Source organism: Thunnus maccoyii, chromosome 11 (genome assembly GCF_910596095.1).
Source record: "Thunnus maccoyii chromosome 11, fThuMac1.1, whole genome shotgun sequence".
Lineage (NCBI taxonomy): Eukaryota > Metazoa > Chordata > Actinopteri > Scombriformes > Scombridae > Thunnus > Thunnus maccoyii.
The window spans coordinates 7,608,508-7,625,485 of record NC_056543.1 but is presented as its reverse complement, the minus strand read 5'-3'; the positions used below and the strand labels follow the sequence as shown (position 1 = coordinate 7,625,485).

The 16,978-nt window shown below is 38.1% G+C and overlaps 1 protein-coding gene across 1 annotated transcript in view; it reads right to left on the bottom strand.

Moving 5' to 3' along the window:
* Window positions 1–353: 353 nt before the first annotated feature.
* The window catches only part of calcrla (calcitonin receptor-like a), a 29,024-nt gene continuing 12,399 nt past the window's right edge, over window positions 354–16,978 (bottom strand). The window contains exons 2-13 of the mRNA XM_042427066.1: window positions 9,773–9,881; window positions 8,844–8,997; window positions 8,406–8,516; window positions 7,381–7,493; window positions 6,467–6,558; window positions 6,232–6,358; window positions 5,755–5,908; window positions 5,551–5,611; window positions 5,152–5,218; window positions 4,167–4,385; window positions 3,392–3,433; window positions 354–1,552 (exon numbers count right to left, since the gene is read on the bottom strand). Of these exons, the coding sequence (XP_042283000.1) occupies window positions 1,331–1,552; window positions 3,392–3,433; window positions 4,167–4,385; window positions 5,152–5,218; window positions 5,551–5,611; window positions 5,755–5,908; window positions 6,232–6,358; window positions 6,467–6,558; window positions 7,381–7,493; window positions 8,406–8,516; window positions 8,844–8,997; window positions 9,773–9,847 (1,437 nt within the window). The 5' untranslated portion in view covers window positions 9,848–9,881 and the 3' untranslated portion in view covers window positions 354–1,330. The remainder of the gene's footprint in view (window positions 1,553–3,391; window positions 3,434–4,166; window positions 4,386–5,151; window positions 5,219–5,550; window positions 5,612–5,754; window positions 5,909–6,231; window positions 6,359–6,466; window positions 6,559–7,380; window positions 7,494–8,405; window positions 8,517–8,843; window positions 8,998–9,772; window positions 9,882–16,978) is intronic.

The window sequence follows — 16,978 nt, the reverse complement described above, 5'->3', positions numbered from 1 at the left end:
AAGCTTGGTTTGGTTTGGCTAAAGCTGTAACTTCAATTGAGCATCACACTTTACGAAGGGAAAGCTTCACAGCCATTATGAACAGAAAGAATGATGACAATGACCAATAATTCTCCCAACGTACATATAATATAGCATGCTGATAAAACCTGAACCTATCCTTCAAAGCTAAAGGATGTATCACTCAAACTGACCATCGACTTGTAGCAACACGCCCACACCAACGCAGCCCTGTGGGTTTTTTTTTTTTTTTTTTTAACACAGTGCTGTTTTCAGTCTGAACACCTGGGAATGGGTATATGGATCAATATTATATTTAAATCATTTGAGAAGAGTAAGGCTAAAGACAGCAGTGAATGGGAATGTGATGTATTTATACTGAACAGAGCCAAGTCTTCAAACTTACATTCAAGTGTAATGAGCAGATATTAGGGAACATGGGATTTCATGATGGCTACTCGGTGATAAGATTATGGTGTTGTCACTGAAACATTCAAACCCAAACACTCAAACATTGAAATCATGTAAAAATGTAGCCTGTGGGCTAACGGTACGACTCTGTAAATTAGACAAATACTAAAAAAAAACAAGAAATGCTTTGAAAGTTTATGTGAAGCTGGCAACAAGTAATATTGGTACTTAATTTGCTAACTTTGAAAAAAAAAACTTTAATAAATACTGTATGGTATTTATCTAATTTTCCTTTTATCAACAATAATATGTTCAGATAAATTAAGTTTAATATGTGAAAGATATAATATAGTTTTAATATATTATTATGCACCTGTGAGGACTCCTATCTCCGTTATGATTCTGTATTGAAGAAAAAAATAATAATATATGAGGCAGGCAAGGATTTCTTGGTTTGGCACTAACCATGTCAAAAGAATTTACAGTGTAACCAAAGGCTTTTTGTGCACGACATGATCCCAGAAGGATAGTCAAACAGTTAATATTCATCCATTTAAAAACAATTTTGCTAGGCAGAAAGATCGCAACAATATCGTGATTATCAGAATGCATCGGCTTAGTCCAAGTGAAGCAGTTCAGTTTTAAATTGTAGACAAAACAGCGCAGGAATAGTTTTATCGAGCTCACCTCACAGTACGGTTAAAGGGTCTATGTCGTGTGACAGAGAGGTGTCAATTTCCTTCAGGTGGGTGCACAATCCTTCTCCTTAAGTATTGCTTCCCACATCATATCTATAAGAGGGGTTGAGTTCTCAGTCCCTGGTTTCCTGGTTGCCACGGAGCTCCAAATATGCTGCAGTTTTTAAGGGGGGGTGGGGGGGTGTGTGTGGGTTGGACAGAGCTTGGGAAGAGTGCTGTCGTCAGGCAAAGGGGCTGTCTGATTTTAAGATGGAGGCGTCTGCGTCGTGGCAACCCTTGCCGTTCATGTGTTCTGTGTGGCTGTCGATGCTGTAGCAGCCCTGTACCTCGGTGATGGAGGAAGCTGTGTAGGAGGCTGAGCGCAGGGCGTCTGAGTGGTTCCCTACGCTGCTGCCGAACTGGATATGATACTGGTTCCAGTGCCTCCTCAAAACCGCTTGGACCTGATCAAAGAAACCACAGTTCAGATATTAATGGGACAGCTCATGAAACATTAGATGATACAGAATTACAATTTGTGCATTTATAGGAAAATTTATAATAAAAAAAGCTCATTGCTTTCATTTTGAAGAATTACATGAGAGGATTGATACCACTTTCATGTTTGTGATTTAACTATGGAGCTGAGGTTGGGATGTGGTTAGCTTAATTTAGCATAATGACTTGAAGCAGGGAGAAATAGCTAGTTTGGCTCTGTTCTAAGACAAAAAAGCCCCCAAACACCTCTAGAGCTCAGTAATTAACATGATGTATCATGTTTGTTTAATTCCAACAGAAACAGTAAAGTAAACTATTTGGGCTTTTAGAGGGAGTTATGTGCTGGAACCATTTCTCTGCAAACAACAAGAAGTGCAGTGACTGTCAGCAGCTTCCTGGTGTCATTTTGTCACAGTATGGATGCAGCACCATCATACTTGCACAGAGCATATCTGGCAACCTCCTTTGCAGTAGAGCTGCAGTGCAGGGCGGCTGGATAAACTATTGTTAATCAAGAAATAGTTTCAGCACTCCTTCTGAAAACACCAATTGTTGTTTTTAACATTTCTGTTTATGTACAGGTTAAACAGATTACCACACTGTATGCATGAGCAGTGGTGTTTATCTTACATGGAACTACTCTCCAGAAACTGAAAATGTAATCGCTGTTATTAGTCTTTGGAGCCCGTTTGTAATCAAACCACCGTGACCAAAATATTTGTGGTGAAGGAACATGTCACCCAGTAGCGGTGTGGCTCATCGATGTGTTTATAATAGTTTTTGGGTAAAAAAAGAAACGAGGTCTACCGCACAGAGGAATAAGATGTATCAGATTTTAGACACACAAGATACTTGTAAGCAGGATCTATTTATTGTTGGTTTGGCTCTACACATGAGATTTGCTGACAATAAGAAAAATATAGATAATCACCAGCCTTCTGTTTTAATAAGTGAGCTTTAGAGGTGCTGGCAGGCATATTTAAAACTGTAAACATAAGCGGGCTAGATGTTTCCCCTGCTTCCAGTCTTTATGCTAAGCTAGGCTAGTCAACACACAGACATGAGACTGATATTAATGTTCTCATCTTACTCTCAGAAAGATTACATTTCCCAAAATGTTGAGCTGTTGCTTTAAAAATGTGTTTGTTCTCTCATTTTTTAATTGAATGCTCTTACCATGCTGTATTTTTTTTTACATTACAACTCCTATTAAAATCATGCATTTGAAGCTTTTTTGTGTTTTTGATCACAAGTCTTTACTATGTCTCTTCACGCTATAAATACTCCTTGTTTTGATCAAAGCTCTCTATGAATAAATATAAATTGTATATGTTATGTGCCTTTGTATAGACACAACGTTACATTAACTGTCTTTGAGTGTATAATGAACTTGGTATCATTATAAAAGGATCCATAGCGAGAAACAGCGGTAAAGCTTCTGTATAGCAGTAAAGCTCTACTACGTGCTATGTAAGTAATTAAGTAGCTTTTGTAAAACACTCGGTTCAGGCAACAACAGGCTTAGTATGCAGATCGATCACCTGAATAATTGATAGCAATCAGTGTACAATCCGTGACTGCTTGCCAAAAGTAAATAACCTTTAGTCCTCCAGCAAAGCCCCGGAGGACTGACCCTGTCAAGAGAAGGGGAATGCAGGGGAAGTTGCCTTGTCTATCCCTGATCTGAAAGGGGAAGTGTGGATGTGTGTGTGTGTGTGTGTGTGTGTGTGTGTGTGTGTGTGTGTGTGTGTGTGTGTGTGTGTGTGCGTGCAGGTCTATAAAAACTTAGTAATAGGGCATCCTACTTCTCCGTTGAAAAAGCAGAAGATGGTGGCCACCAGCAGACCCTGAAATTCAAATGAATGAAAGACAAGAAAAAAGAGATATGAGATACACCTAACCTAACTGATTAGTCTTAAGTATCAACAATCAATTATCTGTAGCGGACATCCTGAGGTCTAAGGTGCTGTGAGGCAGAGAAAACATAGAGATCCGACTGTTTTGTGAGCTGATTGAGCCTGTTGCTTAAGAGGTTCTCCTTGCACTGCCCAAGCTGGGACAGCTCAGGATGATCAGATAACACCTAGCCAACAGCAGACTGATTTCAGCCCCTTTCAGCTCAGATAATTCATGCTTTCCTTCCTGCTGTTCTTCCCTGGGTTATAACATAAACAAAGGTTTCTAAAAGGCTGACAGGAATGTTTGGCTTTTACTAAAAGCTAAGACAAATAATGAGGTCCTTGTCCCGGTTACAGTTTATTTCAGAATTTGTCATATCCAGTAAATGGCTCACTGGCATTGGAGGAAAGAGCAACTAACATGTAATTGGGTTTTTTATTAATTGATATACATGTTGCGAGGACAACAAGACTTCATAAACAGTGCTCAGGGACGGCGTAGTGCATGCAACTTACAGTAAACTTTGAACACCATTCTAAAAATATATTTCAGGAATGCTTTAGACAGCTGTCGACGTACTTTTTAAAAAATATATACTAATCGATACTATGATTTTCACAATGGCCATCGACTTTATAGTTTAAAACACAAATTCTACAACATGCAGAACACACGTCTCACCTGGTAATGCATTAGTATGTGCATGATGTAGTCGTATATTTCAGAGGAAACCCGGCCCTCTGGCTTGTAGGGAAGCAGGACGTACTGAATTCCTAGTAGAGGCACCAGGATGAGGGTAGCTCTCACTGCCTTCATGTAGAGACTAGACTCTGCTTGATGGGTCACCTTCAGTTTGGTGATGAGCACTCGCACAATGTTCAGTAAAAAGAACAAATTGACCTGGAGGGAAAAGCACAGAAAGAAAATCTGTAAATAATTCTGTTTATTATTAGGTTAAAGTCACGATAATGACTTAAATCTGCTTTATTTAAACCTTGGAAGTATGTGCAATGAATAGTACCACATATAGGCAAGATTGGTAAGGTTTTTCATTATGGTTACAGGAAATCGTATTTATGACATTCTCTATAAAACACTGTAAATGTTTCAGCCACATGCTCTGTTCAAACATTTGCTCTGTTAAATTTATTACACTTGACAGACCCAGAGAGCGTCATTGTGTTTAAGGAAAATAAAAAAGTTAATTGCCACATAATTTCTTCCCTAAACTGTACACTATGAGTAAGGTTCAAACAAAGAATCCATTATGTGCAAATAACATCCAAGGCCTTTCTTGGAGCCTGAAAACTTAACAAATCATCGTAAAGGTTGTTTGAGGCAGAACATTTAGTCCTTAGAGAGTCTTGAAGGCAGCACTTTTCTGTGTGCTGATTAGGTGAATTCCTACAATGCAACATGGGCCTGGGGACCAGTGGGTGGATCTTTAGAGGGGCAGATGCATTGATTTCACAAGACAAACATAATTATGCATGCTATGAAACTGTGTCCTGCTGCAGGCCCCCCACATAGAAGAAAACAAAGGCAGCTTATTGTAGCTCATTGCGCAATAAAAAAATCAGTCCACAAATAGATTCATGGACAGAAATGTGATTCACTTTGCTGTAATTGACTGGTGTCAGGAAAAAAAAAGACTGAAGCTTCTTACCAAGAGAGCAGCACAGATGGGACCGTGGATGATGTAGAGTAGCGATGTTTTGGAGCTAATCCAACAGCTTAAGTGCAGAAGAGGACAACAGGGAAAAGTTTACACTACAGTATTGCATCACACGATAGCTGAGCCAAGATACAAATCAGTAAGTTTACTGAGAAATCAATTAGGTTGAATGTTTTGTTGAAAAGTGTGAGATATTTACAAAATATTAAACTAGCCAAATCAGCTACATCCCACAATTTTAACACAATATTTATTTCATGCTGTTTATATTTATATACCTAACTTTTATGATTTATTGCAGTTGTTGTGTGACTGTCAATCCAGCTATTGTATTTTTTATATAATTGCAAAGTGCAATATCTGTAATAGCTCGAGCACTTGAGTGCTTACTTGTCGTTGTAGTAGTAACTTCGAGCAACGGCATGTATGGTTGCAGGAATGAGAGGGAAACCTGCAAAACAAAAGTGAATTAGTTACAGTTGTAGCTTAAGCGGTACAATATTACAGTCTAAAAACCTACATGCACGTGCGATTGTGTTACATTGGTGTCATTGTTTGAAGTACTGTGTTGTCAAGGTATTATCCCTTACGTACCCCAGCCTAGTAGATAGTACCACATCAGGTGCTGCTTCTCAGCAAACACAGCCACCACGATGAGAGTGTGCAGGTATATTCCCTCACACAACATCCAGAAGTAATTGCAGCCAAACAGGTACAGATGAATGAATTGGGACACTTTACAGCTTGTCTGAGGAAAGAAAAACATGAATAATAAATGTGGCTGGTGACATGTTTTACTCTGCTTCTGTTATTTCCTTGTGCAGTATTCTCACATTTCTGTGAAATGGATAAAGCAATGTAGCTATTACAGCATTGAAAAATTAATTAAATCCCTCATCCCCAAGAGTGCAGCTCTTGGAGCAGCTTATCCTGATTCATGTTTAAGTGCTGAAACTAGGATGACAAAGGGAATAGCTGAAATTGAATCAGTAGAGAAATCTATGATATAAATGTAAAAAGAAATTATAGTAATTATAGCAATAATTAAAAAAAAACAATAAAAACACTCACTGGATTCCTCTGCACCAGTTCCTGGTTGTTTGCCACTGCTGTCAACCAAATAATGGTGATCACAGAGTTCAGGACAAAAGAAAAGAAGAGGTTTTTGTGAAGAGTGATCCTTTGGCAACTTAAACTCCTGCAGGAAGAGAAAGTATACATTACATCAGGGTCTAGTAATTCATGCAAGAACCGAGGAATATCTGTCTGTCTATAAAGCATGTTCAAATGAGGTTGGCGGACACACTTGAAATGGAAGAATATTCCAAGAGAGATGAAGAGGGAGGTCAGTGACAGCCCATGTCCGATGAGGGCTAAGTAGAAAAGATTCATTGCGGTCTGGAAGGAAACAAGACAAACAAATTAGATTATCCGGTTCTCAAACTGACTACAGTTATTGTAGACAATCTGTCATCAGGGTGTTTCTATACAACTTAATGATTCAATAAAAACACTCTTGAAGAGAACATATGTCTTTCACTCCTACAGTAAATCATGAATTTATGTAAGGATGACAGTGAAATCATGTTTTTTTTTTAAAGTTGATTAAACATTGAATAGTTACTCTGAATAGGAAACGTGAGTTAGGAGAAATACTTTTGGACTGGATATTCTTGGTCCCCAGAGGATGTTGTGTAATGATTTTGGTGACCACTAAGCCTTTTCAGCACCGTCTCACTGATCAACATTTCTCAATCAATACAACCATCCAAAGGTACGGTATACCATAATGGAGAAGCTTCCACCTGCATTAGATAATTGTTCTCCAGATGATGAATTCTGATGTGACCCCTTGACCTTTCTGTTGGCACTGCCTTCAGGCCAAAACTTACACATACATACAACATATGTCTACTACATATTTGCCATGAGCACACTCCTCAGAGAATGAGCCATTTGGTTCGATTTCATAACTCCGCGGTCTCTCTTCTCGCGCAACCCTCAGGACAAACTTGACATTTGTGGTTGTGTGTGCAGCCAACATGAGCATTGCGTTGTTGTGCCATTCAGTTAAACATACTGTGAGAAATAACAGTCTGCAGCCACAAAAAATGATGATGAACTATACAGTAGCTGCCTTTCTATATACAATCAGTGCTAATCCTAACACATTTCATTATATTTCATATGCATTTAATGCCATTTTGAAAAGTTGCCTACCACTCTGCCTTCATTGGTGTGTTCATTGCAGCGAGTGTAGTTGGTCCATGTTCGGTTGCTCTCGGGATGCAGGAACCAATGACCACTCTCAGTGCAAATCTTTGTAACCATCTCTGTAGGTAAAAATGATATGAAATAAGTCAACACACTACACCTGTACACTGGTAGCTTTGGCATGCTGATTTTCAAAGCATGATTTTTTTTAGAATATCTTAATCCTGTAGGCTGAATCTTAGAGGATGTTTCTTAGTATTTACTGCATCATTTGCAGCAAGGAGGCTGGAAAACTAGGGGCTATGTAGGTAAAATCTGATGGCCAAGTGCCATTTGAACTTAATGTCAATAAAAAGTTAACCTTTGACACACAGCCAGACTTTTTAATCATAGATTGGACGGTTGTTGCCGGGAGCCCCATAAAATTCCAAGTTACGTCATAAAACTCCATTAAACAAACAGATTAATATGAATGAAACTACTGTGAGCAGTAATTAGAGGGACTGAATCTAATTATACATCTGCACATCCTGTTGAGGGATGTGCTGTGCTAAAGTGTTGGCTCAGAGTCTTCTAGAAATTAAAACGTATTTACTGTAATAAACACATTCATGGGTGTACATCCCTGCACACATGGAAACACAATTAAATAAATGCTCATAAAAGCCTGAAAAGCCTGCATCAGAGACAGAGAGATCTTTGGCCTTGTCAGTTTAAGACACTTCAAGCAATATTCATAGATACAGTGCATAGAAATGCTTCTGTCTGTACTTCCTCGTAGCCGTGAGGTCTTATGTTTCACGGTCATTTGTTGTAGTTGCTTTTCATTATGCTAGGATTGCTTTATCAAGTCTGGGAAAATAACTGATGATGTGATTTGAAAGATGATGGTGTTTACCAGGCAGGGAGGGTCTAATGAATTGTAGGACCCAGTGTTTTTGGTGCTTGACATATACTTCTTGCGGAGTACCACTGTAAAAAATGATACGTTTAAATGCATTTTTAAATCAGCCGTAAGCCGCAGATCTCACCTGAAGGATCAAAATCCTGGAAGTAGTCCGGGCAATGCTGCTCTGAAGAGATGCCTGCCTTGGTGTCGTCCCAACACAGCCAGCCATCCCAAGTGCGATTACACATGGGCTCTTAAATCACAAAGGTGTTTTAATTATTTAAAACTTATGTGATAATAATTTAATGATTTAATCTGGACACAATAAGGCTGGTGCAGACAGTGTTCACTATAACGAGGCTATAAATTATCTGAACATTATGAGGAAATGTGTTAACTGCATTTGCACCAGTGATAAAGATACTGAAATATCAGAAAATACTTTTTATTTACTTCAAAACTTTCACAATTAAGACTAAAAATTAGCTTAAAATCTGCACCTAATGTTTTCCTTCTGCCATTCAACCTAGATTGCTTTGAAGTTCAGAAACATGCAACTCAAAAAAAAAAAAAAAACTACCTTGTCTGCTGTGAGTATTGTCCTTCATTATCTTTTGATAGCACTCAAACTGTGCTGTAACTATCTTGTTCCTGGTGAGTCCCATGTCATGGTAGACATTGGTGGGATGCTGCTGCTGGGTTTCATTGACCTCTAGGCTTGCCTTCACAAAAATCTGCGAGGGAGAGAAAAGGCACATAGTAAATCTTTTCAACTGTTTTTTTTTTTTTTTTTTTTAAACAAGACAGATTAGTGAGCAGGAGTCCTGGACAATGTCACACAAAGGCCATATTGGACATGAGTGTTATTACAGAGAAATCCAGAAGAAGTGAAGACTGTGTTTCATAATGTCTCTGCTTCAGCTTCACATTTGATGCTTATGACTAATAACGGTTTGGGAATTTTTAATTGTGGTCTGTTTTCTGTTTAAAATTAAGTTATGAGAGACAACCTTAAAATCAGAATTCCTAAGGACTTGCCAATATGAAAACCTCGGTTCAGATTCATAAGGAAATATTTCCTTTTTTTTCTCCTTATTTTTTACATTGTATTCTTGTAATATTTTAGCAACAAGTGAGACTGGAACAAACTTCAGCTTCATTTCAGCATGCAAGTTTTTGTCTGTGCCCTATTTTGGATTTTGTGATTAAAATAGAATGGTCATCGTATGCTATTAATAATACCAGGAAAGGGAGTCTAACATAAACAAACGTCCATTAAATCCATATGTGCTCTATGGAAAATATGACATCTGTGCAGAAATATCGCCGACCAAATGTTTTATTTAGACAGCAAATACCAACCTGAAGCAGATTTTTCAAGCTTTAATAAATGTCCAACATAAACTAAAACCGACATCCAGTAAATAAGTCTAAATGGGTCAAAGCAAGTCATAGTTGAGTGGTAGACTACAGTTTTTGTAAAATTTAGACACATTCAAGCTGTCCTACCTTTGTTAGATTACACAGCAGTATAAGTGCCACCATCCCGTTCCGCCCGATGCTATCCATCTTCCTTTTGGCCATGTCAAAGCCGGTTGATGACTTACCAGCTGCAGATCTGGAATGGAGAATAAATAATTACAAACTGTTGTTAAGCGAAAGAATTTCTTTGAAACGGAACAAACAATGTTGATGAAAGTACTAGTGGCTTTAATCGTGTGAAAAACTGTTCCTGTCAACGTCACTTAACCTGGGAACAGGCCGTAAAATTATTGAAACCTACACTTAACAGCCCGCATAACATCTTATTTCCACCAACATACACAGATTTATTTGGCCAGTTTAACTGACAGGTGCATAGGATTTAAAACCTTTGATTTACAAGGAATCAGAAAATCTTGCCCTCATGAGTCACTTGTACTGGTTTCAGAAACATTAAGAGCAGGTTCACAATTTTTCAAGTGTGACTTAAAATAACAGTCAGGTGCCCATATGAACAGTGAAAGAGGTTTTCTTCGCCGTTATCATTCCTTCTGTTCATACTGGCTATTAAAAGATCCCCTTCAAATGTGCTTTCAACATAAGTGATGGAGGCCAAAATCCACAGAGTGTCCACGCAGTCATTTTGTGCAAAAATGCATTTAAAAGTTGATGTGAAGCTTATATGAGGCTTCAGCAGTCTGAGTTAGTCATATCAAGTGGACATCTTCTACATTTAGTCTTTTTAGCATCAAATTCCCTCTTTGTGTTTCCCTGTTGAGCTGCGGTGGAATTATAGTAACAAAAAGAGGCACTAAAAAGACTGTAACGTTGAAAGATATCTACTTTTGGACAGCTGAAGCTTCATATTAGATACTTTTAAATACACTTTTGCACAGAAGGAGGATTGTGGATTTTGGCCCCCATCACTTACATTGAAAGCACATTTGAAGGGGATATTTTAATAGCCAGTATGAACAGGAGAAATGATTATGGCAAGAAAAACATGTTTCAATGCTCATTTGGGCACCTGACTGTTGTTTTAAGACAGACTTGAAAAACTGTGAACCAGTTCTTTAATAAAGTGAGTACAAGTGATCAACGGTGTGTGGGATTTTCTGGTTTTATTTCAGTCATGACAGTCAGAAATCAGGTCATATTAAATGACTGAGTGGATGAATGCAGTGGACAACACACTGAAGTCAGGTAGACTACCCTCAGAGTCATGTTGCCAGGCAAAACCTGAAATTGCATGCCATTGCACTGCAATGGAAATACACATCTGAGGGAAAAAAACACATTTTGCAAAAAAATTTAGGGAAGGGACACATCTGGACAAAACGGCGCCAGAGAGAGAGATGTGGGTATCTAAGTCCTTATTGGTTAGTGATTTGAAATCATGGTAGAAGAGGGAACTTTGCAGGAGTGAAGTGACATTTAGCTGAGGTTTGGCTCTGCATTAAAACCTGGATTACAGAATAATACTTTCTGTGAGACTCTCACTCACATCATATTGGAGGGTTTTTTCTTACACTCACAACTGTGAGGTCAATGGTCTCGATTACAGCTGCAAAGGATCAAACCTGCTCAAAATAATCTTAATGTGAACAACAAGCAGCAACTGGATCAGAAGGTGAACAATTACAATCCTTAAAGGGGACGTATCATGCACATTTTCAAATCTATATTTATATTCTGGGGCTCTATTGGTATATCTTTGCATGATCTAGGGTTCAAAAACATCTGTCTGACACAGGCCATTTTAGTTCCTGCTTCTTTAAGTCTCCATTCCTCATGAGCTCTCTCTACTCTGATTGGCCAGCTTCTGGATGCTGCGCTTGGACTTCAGGCAGCTCAGGAGGCTATGTAAACAAACAGTAGTAGTAGGATTTCACTTCTTTTTTCTTGTTCTGAAATGGACAACATGAACAAACCCATGGAACAACCTTTGTGAGCATGTGGGAACAATCTGATGTCGTCATGTGGAGGAAGTAGAAGTAACATTGCAAATGAAGCGTTCAGAGTAGGCTGAAGCACTGGCTTTTGACTTACAGGGAGTATTTTTACTTATGTCCTGTTCACCTCAAGTTTTGGACCTATGACTTTGTTTAACACAGACATCTGACCTAAAAACAGTATAAAAGTAACAGAAAATCACAAAAAGCATATGCCCCCCTTAATCACAACACATCATATGCTTCAGAGTAGCAAGGACATGGGTCTAACTTAAACTGATCTGTCAAAATCCCAAATTTTAACTATTATCTGCCCCAAAATCGCAATGTGTGTCTGCAAGCTAACACTGATTGTACATGTAGGTCAGTTCAGAGTTAGATGCACCCAAAATGCTAGTATTTTGGCTTGGTGATCAAAGAACTACACAGCTGACAAAATAAACAGTTGGATCCAGCCCAAGAAAACCTCTTAGATCTAAGAAAGTTCAGGTTCTTTGACAAAAGCCACGTAAGCGCAGCTGACTTTAAATCTATGACTATTCTCCTTAATGCAATATGTGTTTTTGTGAGCCACGTCTCCTTTACACATTTGTTGAAGGTGATGCTGGTGTCTCTTCAAAGCAGAATCCCAGAAAATTGTTTGAGGCAATGCTGCAGGCCACTGGGATTTCATGTCATGGCTGCTGCACAGCAGATGAGACAAAATTCAAACGGAAACATATCCCTCAGGATGTACAAATCTGCTTTACAAAACAGCGGGTGTACTAATGCTTGGGTACTTAAAATTGTTTAAGTCTGCCTGCTGCAGCTTTTGTTTCACTATCAAAGTTACCAGCAAGTGCTGTAGTTCCTTCTGTTCAGACTCCAGAGGCTGCAACTTAAAGTCAAACGTTTTTTTTTTTTGTTTGTCTTTGAAGCCGACATAGTGGCTTTTTGTCTGGTTGCTCTGTAGCCTGTACTAAAATTTCTGTCCTTTATTTTTCATTTCTAATTTTTTCCATAAATGTATCACAGCATAAGCTAAGGGTTCTACTGCATACTGGCACCCAGAGTAAGCAGGAACAAGTTGTTAACATTGTTAGAATACCTCATACAAAACATTACGCAAGGTTCTCGTGGCAGCATTGCTTTCAGTGTGAAAATATATAACAAGCTTTTTTCTTCAAGCAGCTGCGGAACAAAAAGGAGACAGGAGGGATGGGAGAAACAGTAAAAGAACCTGAACCCAGGATGACATACAGTCTACTCCTACATGGCATGCAGGAGTGGATTACATCTCATTCAGAAGCTAAATTTAATAAAAATCTTTTAAACCCCTAAAGAACTAGGTCATTACTTGTATTTGCAACATCTGAAGCCTAATTAAATTTGGTGGAATGGAACAACTAAACCAACACTACAACATGGAAAATAAAGGGCTTTAAGAAGTGAGCATTCACAAGATAGAAGGACATTAAGCACAGTTTTTTTTTTTCTTTTTACTGTTCACATGGAAAAGATTTTTAACAAAGGATTTTATACTGATAAATTACAGAAAGAAGAAGAAACAGGGTCATTTTGTAACAGCTTGGGACAGCTTAGAATATGAATCTGCTAATAGAATAGGGCTAAAATATTAATTGTTTTTATTTCAAAATCGCAATAAGAAAGAGTTCAATAAATCGAAAGAGACCCAATTTTAATTAAAACTTACATAATTAACAATCTCTTATAAGCTGTAGCAAGAAAAAGTTTAAGCTTCTGCTGGCAAATACTTGGCTGGCACTAAATTAGTGAGATGGTAAAACAGAAATCTTGGCCGGTGAATTGCAGTTTCTTGTACTATTTCAGTGATCAAAGATGGTTTTGTGGTAGAGGAAACACTGTATTTTAAGTATGAAAAAACAAGGAACGGGCTGTGTCTTTTTTTTTTAATCAAAACATAGGTTATCGCTTCACGTCAGTTTCAGACACATGGCTTAAGTAGCAAGTAGCTAGTTGCTGTCAAGTGTAAACGAAGAGCATTGAAAAGCTTAACTTTTAAATAAACCATAGCATTGACACCTTAAAAGCTTTGAGTTAAGACCTCCAGGATTCAGAGTTGTGGAGCAATCTGTGAAGCTAAACAGTAGAATTAGATGTTATCAGTCCAATATAAAAACACTGTCAAACATGGATGACCAGTTGTTTGTCACTATTATAACAATGTAGCAGTTATAAACAACTGTAATGCCACATTTGAATGTCACGATTAAATTTTAAATATTAAACTAAACCTAAACAACAAACCTCTGTATTATTTTATCATATTCAATTAACTTAGAAACAAATACATGTATGATACTGCTTGGAACGAAAAAATATTTTTTTCTATGTAGACCACAAATGACAGTTTATGCAGTTTATAGAACATAATTGCATTTCATATTACAGTTACAATACTTGAAAATTGATACTTGTATTAGATAATTCAAGAAAGTGTGGAGAAATATGGCAAGAAAAAAAAAACATTTTATGTAAGTGGAAAATTAGACTATTATGGCAAAGTATGCTTTGTGAATTGAATAATATATTTTTTAATGCTGCAATTTATGCAAATTATCAGGCCAAAAGCAGGCTGAATAGAATATTCATTGTGTAGTTGCCAAAACAAACTATTTTCACAGACCAAAACTTAGTGAAGTCTTACAACACTGATAAATAAACAAAGAGGTAGAACAGAGGGCCATTAGTCAGTACATCACCGAGGGATTTGACCCAGTTGATTCTTACAAGTCTCCCTGCAGCTCAATCACCAGAGGGACTGGCCCTGTGCCTCCTCAAGTCTGCTCAGAATTAAAAAAGCATTGCACTGGGGAGAGGAGAGGAGGGGGAGGGGTTTACTGAAAGTGGGATTGTAAAACATTATGGTGATGTGCAAATTAGAAACAGCCAGGAAAAGATCAGCTGCTCTGGCACACATGTGTGCATGCAAACACACAAAAATGCACATACACACATACGCAGATGCACACACAGCCCTCTATGTTGCCAAGTTCCCCAGCTGTTTCTTGGCAAGGGCTGTTTTTCATACATTAGCAGACTGATACAGAGGATATATCTTGTCAAATGGCAACACAGAACACACGTCACAGAATCGTTTCGCAATAGCTGTTTGAATGCAACTCGGAGATTGTTTTCTTAGAACTTGCTGTGGTGTATTTTGCATCCCATTTTCTTAGACTTTTGCTTTTGTTACCATTATATCATATAAAAAGACTGTTTAATGCTAATCAAAAGTGATCCTAAAGGTGGTAGTGAAAAGAAAAAAACCCTGACCACTCCCATCTAAATATAAACAATTTGTTATGGTGGGAATTCCTCCCATCACATTTTGTTCATTTCTCTGCCATAATTACCTTATTTATGATAGAAACACAGAAGATAGCTATAGCATGTTTCGAAAATGCAATGTCACTGACAAGTGACAAACCACAAAAGATAAGCTGTAACTTGCAGGGTTAAGTACAGATGGGTTTCCTGTTAGCAAACAATCGAGGATGTGTGTTCAACAGCGTGGGAAACAACAAACAAAAAACATGCAATTATAAGCAAAACCCAACAAAGTCCGCTATCATTGGCCTTTTAGCTCTGGTTGGGTTTCCATGAAATCCTGAGTAACAAACAGTGTTCTGATTAAAATGAAACATAAAGTTGCAAAAAATAGGAATCAGAAAAGATCACTTTTGTAATTAAAAAGTGTGAAGCGTCACAAGCCACTTTTGGGAAACAAGGTTAGAAATATTTTCTTGAAACAAAGTTGTAAACTTCACACCTGTTGCTGTTAGTTCACACAGCTGTGGAACAATCTCAAAGTTCTCAACTCAACTTTTTTCTGCAATCTTTGTCAAAACTCATGAATGCTAGTCATCAAAAAACACACATTTATAGATTGATAACCATAAACTCATTGTTATTAAAATGTCCCCCATAATTTGTGTCTCCTACTATAGAAGTAGCAATGTAGTATCGACAGCAACATGATTAGTGTTGCAATACACAACATTCAGCCACTAGATGTCGCACTATAGCACCAACATCTCAGAAAAAAAAGAGAAAACCAACAACTCATGAAACTCAGATCAAATTGTCAAACTAGGCAGTGTTGATCAAATATGGATCTTGATTCTGTTACTGCATTGCCTATTTCTCGCCTCAAATGCTTTCAGAAACATATTTTAGTGTACTGTTTAGCTGTACTTTGAGAAAGTTTGTGACGCGGCCGCCATCTTGGAAATGGACGTGGAGGACACTGAGGGACTCATATGCACTGACATACATACGCAGCCAGTGCGACAACCAAAACAAAGAACAGAGACGCTCAGATAATAACACACACAGAGGGAGTGTGACTCCATTCACTGCTCAGGTCAACATTACTCCACTATATCCTTACATAGCAAATAGTTGTTTGCTGACATCCAGTGAGGCTCAGTGTTATTTATTGGACCTTTAAGAACACGTAGCCTAAAGCTGAATAATGAAATAAAAGATAAATTAACAAACGTCATCATATACATATAATCATATACATAATAAATATTTTCATACCTGGCTATTGCAGTTCAAAGCTAAGAGAGCAACCTTTATGGAGGCATTGCACTTTATTATTGATCGTTTTAGGTTCATTTAATCCAACTACAAACCAGTAGTGCAAACTGTGGGTGGTCCACTATTATCTGTAGCGTTTCAGAGAAGTGGTTAGTCATGTACACTTTGTGCAAGAGCTGATCACCTCTTACATCTGCCAGCATTGCGGAAAGATACGATGGAAAACAGCCTATACATAACAGCTGTTGTCTTCTCACTCAGTGCCAGAGCTCAGCCTGTACTTATCTACTCCCACTGTCCCTGCAGAGATGTTGCACTGTGCTATAAACATCCTTCTGCACACAGGATGTTCGGCGCCCCATACTCCAAGTTCTGTTGAGTGACATTCGGATGTCCATTAGGCTGGTGAGGGCCTATAACATCATTACTGCCTCATTCTATAGCAGGATACAGGCTTAACAAGATAGGGGAGAAGCCATGACAATTAATCAAGTCCCTGCAAGCAGAAGCACTAACAATCAATATGTGAACTGCAGGCTGTTTTTCCACTATGTCTGTTACTGGTGTTCATGTTGTCAGTTTTTCTCCTTACTAATGCCACAAAGATACATTACTGTACACTAACTATATAAGGCAAATAAAGCAAACCTGATTCTTGTAAGAACATTAGTTTCACAACAAAAAAAGCCATCATTATTTGAAGGTGGTTTTA